Raw genomic sequence first — 3798 nt, 5'->3', positions numbered from 1 at the left:
TCCCCACTAAGGAACTGACTGCTTCCATTCTAACCAAACCAGAATTGGTTCTCAACTATGCCCAATTCAATTTTTAGCTTTCCCGTTTCTCCCAATATAGGCCGACAGCTTATGATATCTTTCAATTTAGTCCCTTATTCATTCTTAATTTCGGGTTTGTTGAAAATCGGGTGTTACAATCAATGCCAACTGAAGCTGCAGCTAGTGCAAAAATAAAGGAAGATGCCTTGTTGTAGAAGCAAGACCAGACTTTCTCACTTTTGTTTGCTCTAAAATGTACCTCACTTTATTGTAGAAGAGTTTAATTGAGGAGTAGAACATAGATGAAGGCAACATTGCAGGACATGGCATAAACACTCTCTTGACAACAAATTCCTCACTAGCTTTGTCAGCTTTGTGAATCCATATGTGAGGCAGGTGGTGCTCGAATTCTATGCCAATATTTTGAAAAGCATCACCGATGATAGGACAAATGAACAACCGTACAGGCATTTTTTGTGCATTGCATACGGCTTTACAATGGAATTCTCTACTAGAAGGTGTTTGTTCGATGGAGATGGTATGATTTCAATCCTGCTCTGATAAAAAAGGTGATAAAATGCTACTGTCAAAACATGGTTAACTCGGAGGAATCCTTAAACACTATTACCTCCATTATCAACAAGAATGTCTATCTCACCTGGCTTGAGAAGAGGAACATTTGAGCCTCATCCTTAACTACTGTCTACGCAGGATTGTTTGGCATTGCCATAATGAATTTGTTGCCCAATAGCCAAGGATGTAGTGAGCAAGAAGGCAACAATGCTTATAAAAAAGGTTCAATAACCAAATTGTATCCTTCTTTCTTTTTTTTTTTACTAAAAGAGACCAATAAAAAAACTCACTCATATTTTAATGACTAATGGTATAATGGTATACTTTACCAAAAAAATTTCAACTCCTACTAGACTATATATACAAATATATAAACTTATATGCTAGCTAACAAAAGATCCAAAGCTTTTCTTTTTGTATTTTACTGAACTTGAAACATATTACAGATTTTAACTCAGCCTATACATATACCATCTTACTTTTTGAAGTTTTTACCAAGAAAATCAGTAAAATAATTTACTAACAAATTTTACTTGCTGCATTGCAACAAATCAAAAACAAATTTTATGGATAAAACTAAAAAAAAAAAAGAGAGGGGAAATTAAAGTAAAAATGACAAACTTCAGAACAATTTGGAAGTGCCCATAAGTGCTCTTCCATATGCCACTGGAAGTGAAGCAAATTTCTTTACTTTCCCTACATACGCTCTTTTGCTGAAATTGTTATAATCATTTTCTTCAATGGCGTCTAATATCTGTCGATACAGCAACAATGATGCCCACACCGGCCATCTGCTTGCCGCATTTAGCTCGGAAACACCCTTTTCTGCCTCGTCGAAGAACATCCTCGCTCGTTTTATCTGATCTTTCATGAAGTTCCTCCACTTATCCGTTACTTGTCCACGAAATATGTCATCATCCGACAGTCCAAACCGTGCCAGTTCATCTTGTGGTAGATATATTCTTCCTCTCCTAGCACTAGGGAAATATACAAACTATGAGAAAACACTGAAAGGAGTTCATTAGAAAGTGAAAATTACAAAAAGTTCGGCGACCATTGGACTTACTCTTCACCAACATCTCTAAGTATATTAGTAAGTTGATTAGCGATTCCAAGGGCTAATGCGGCATTATAGACACTCTCCACCGATGCTTTCGATTCAGGTGCAATCCCCATTACTGGAACACTCATTAGTCCAACTGTCCCGGCAACGTAGTAGCAGTAAAGGTAGAGCTCATCAAAATTCATATATCTCGACTTCCTTAAATCTAATCTCATTCCTTCTATCATGTCCTTGAATGGCTGAAACAAAGAAAATCCATGTTTGATTCACAAAGATCATGCAAAATATCAAGGCCTTTAACTCTATAAAATGTGGCAAACCTGTATATCTACAGGGTACTTCGAGACAGTATCGGATAAAGCGGCATCGAGCATATCATAAGGTCGACCTTCGAAAAGATCGTCTAATCTTTTCTCCCATCGGTCAAGTGCCCTTGGTGTAATATGTGAAGCATTAGGTCCATCCACAAGCTCATCTGTTCTCCTACACCAAACTGCATACCAGAGGACTAAAAATTTAATATCCAACTGTAAAAACATTCAGCAATGATACTCAAATTCAGATCCTATTATCGAATTCTACATGAATTTTTTAATGTACTTGGAAAGTTATATCCCCCTACTCATATCTGGTAAGTGTTGAACAAAGAGCCAAAGCAGTATAGGACACAACCAAACTTTCATCAATAATGCAGCCTTAGAATAGGAGAAGTTGCGAATCCAAGGCCTGCTCAATGCCGTGGCAGCCTGCATCGATTGCACTAAAGCGCAGGTCCGACTTCAATTATTTTTACACTACTTATCATCCTAAATGTTAGAACTAAAGCTAGAGGACATTGCATTACAGTTTAACCTTGAAAGGCATGAAAGCAATCAGATGATTTAAAACAGTGAGTTTGCCAACGGATAGACCACACCTAAAATCAGTGAACTGAAACCATACATACCGTAAATCGCCCACACAGCTCTCCGACGCTCCGGTGTCATAAGTAATGTACCTGGAAAGAAATAACATACAGTCATTTCCATGTTCTTGTTATCATAAATTAAAAATCTTTTGAGTATTTTGATCAAACAAAGTACTAATACTACTTAAAAAACAAACCATTATTTGTTCAATTGGAACCTTATTACAAATGTTAGCAATTAAGATTCTTTCTAAGGTATTTTTGAGGATGGAAAATATGGAATTTTCATTCAAGTTTTCTCACCCTTTTCTCGGTAGCCAAACAGCCTAATCCTAAAGAATATATTAGAAAAACAAAAAAATACAGGGAATCAATAATTAAATAAAACAAGGGTCAAATCGACCCCATGTGCAAGAACTTCTAAAAAAATATAATAATATTCTAATCATACACCCAATTATCAAAATCAAGATCTAAATACTTTTAAAATGAACAGACCCCAAGAAGAAAAAAAAAAGGGAAATCAGAAAATATTAAAAAGAAAAAGGATGCAGAACAAAGTACCCAAATAGAAAGTCTTAGCATATTCAGCACATACTTCACCACACCGATCATAAGCTTCATTCAAAAGATCCCAATCAGTGAATCCATCAGTTTCAGTTCTTGTTCCTAAATCCAAAGTTTGTTTCCCCCTTTGTTCTTTAACCAAAGCAGCTTGCTTTAAAACCACATCATAAACCTTCTCTTCTGAAGATCGTGCTGGGTTAGCCACTGCACTTGAAATAGCTGAAACCCCAGTAGAAAACTTCACCTTTTGATGTACCCTACACCTTTTATGCTTCCCACTCCTTGGTATCAAGCTAAGTAAAGCAGTGGCATTCCCTTTGGGACATACCACCCAAAGAAGAACACCAGCCATGGTTAAAAAAAAGAAGAAAGAAACACCCAAACTATATTGTCTTTATGAAACAGTGTGGAACCACTTAGCTCAGAGAGAAAAGTTGGGTGAGGATAAGTAGTGAAAGAAGATAATAAAAACCAGCGAATGGCAATGAGAATTTGAAGCTAAAATGTCCACCACTTTTTCTTTTTCTTGTTTTTTTTTTTTTAATCTTTAAATGCTTCCAAGGACACAGGAGATACCACGTCGTCTTCTTACAAAAAGGGGAAAAGGGCGTCTCTCACATAAAGCTAAAGCTTATTTTCTGGAATATGCCCCATCACTCTGTTATCT

The 3798-nt window shown here is 36.5% G+C and overlaps 1 protein-coding gene across 1 annotated transcript; it reads right to left on the bottom strand.

Annotated features, from left to right (window-relative positions):
* Positions 1–987: 987 nt before the first annotated feature.
* Positions 988–3798, bottom strand: LOC107914299 (phytoene synthase 2, chloroplastic). The gene is made up of 5 exons (XM_041077607.1): positions 3129–3798; positions 2604–2654; positions 1978–2150; positions 1661–1896; positions 988–1571 (listed from the first exon to the last, which is right to left on the bottom strand). Exons 1-5 carry the CDS (start codon positions 3481–3483, stop codon positions 1217–1219), a joined length of 1170 nt encoding a protein of 389 aa, XP_040933541.1. The 5' UTR covers positions 3484–3798; the 3' UTR covers positions 988–1216.

Source organism: Gossypium hirsutum, chromosome A09 (assembly GCF_007990345.1).
Source record: "Gossypium hirsutum isolate 1008001.06 chromosome A09, Gossypium_hirsutum_v2.1, whole genome shotgun sequence".
NCBI lineage: Eukaryota > Viridiplantae > Streptophyta > Magnoliopsida > Malvales > Malvaceae > Gossypium > Gossypium hirsutum.
Note: the sequence above shows the minus strand (reverse complement) of the source record. Positions and strands in the feature narration are given on the sequence as shown.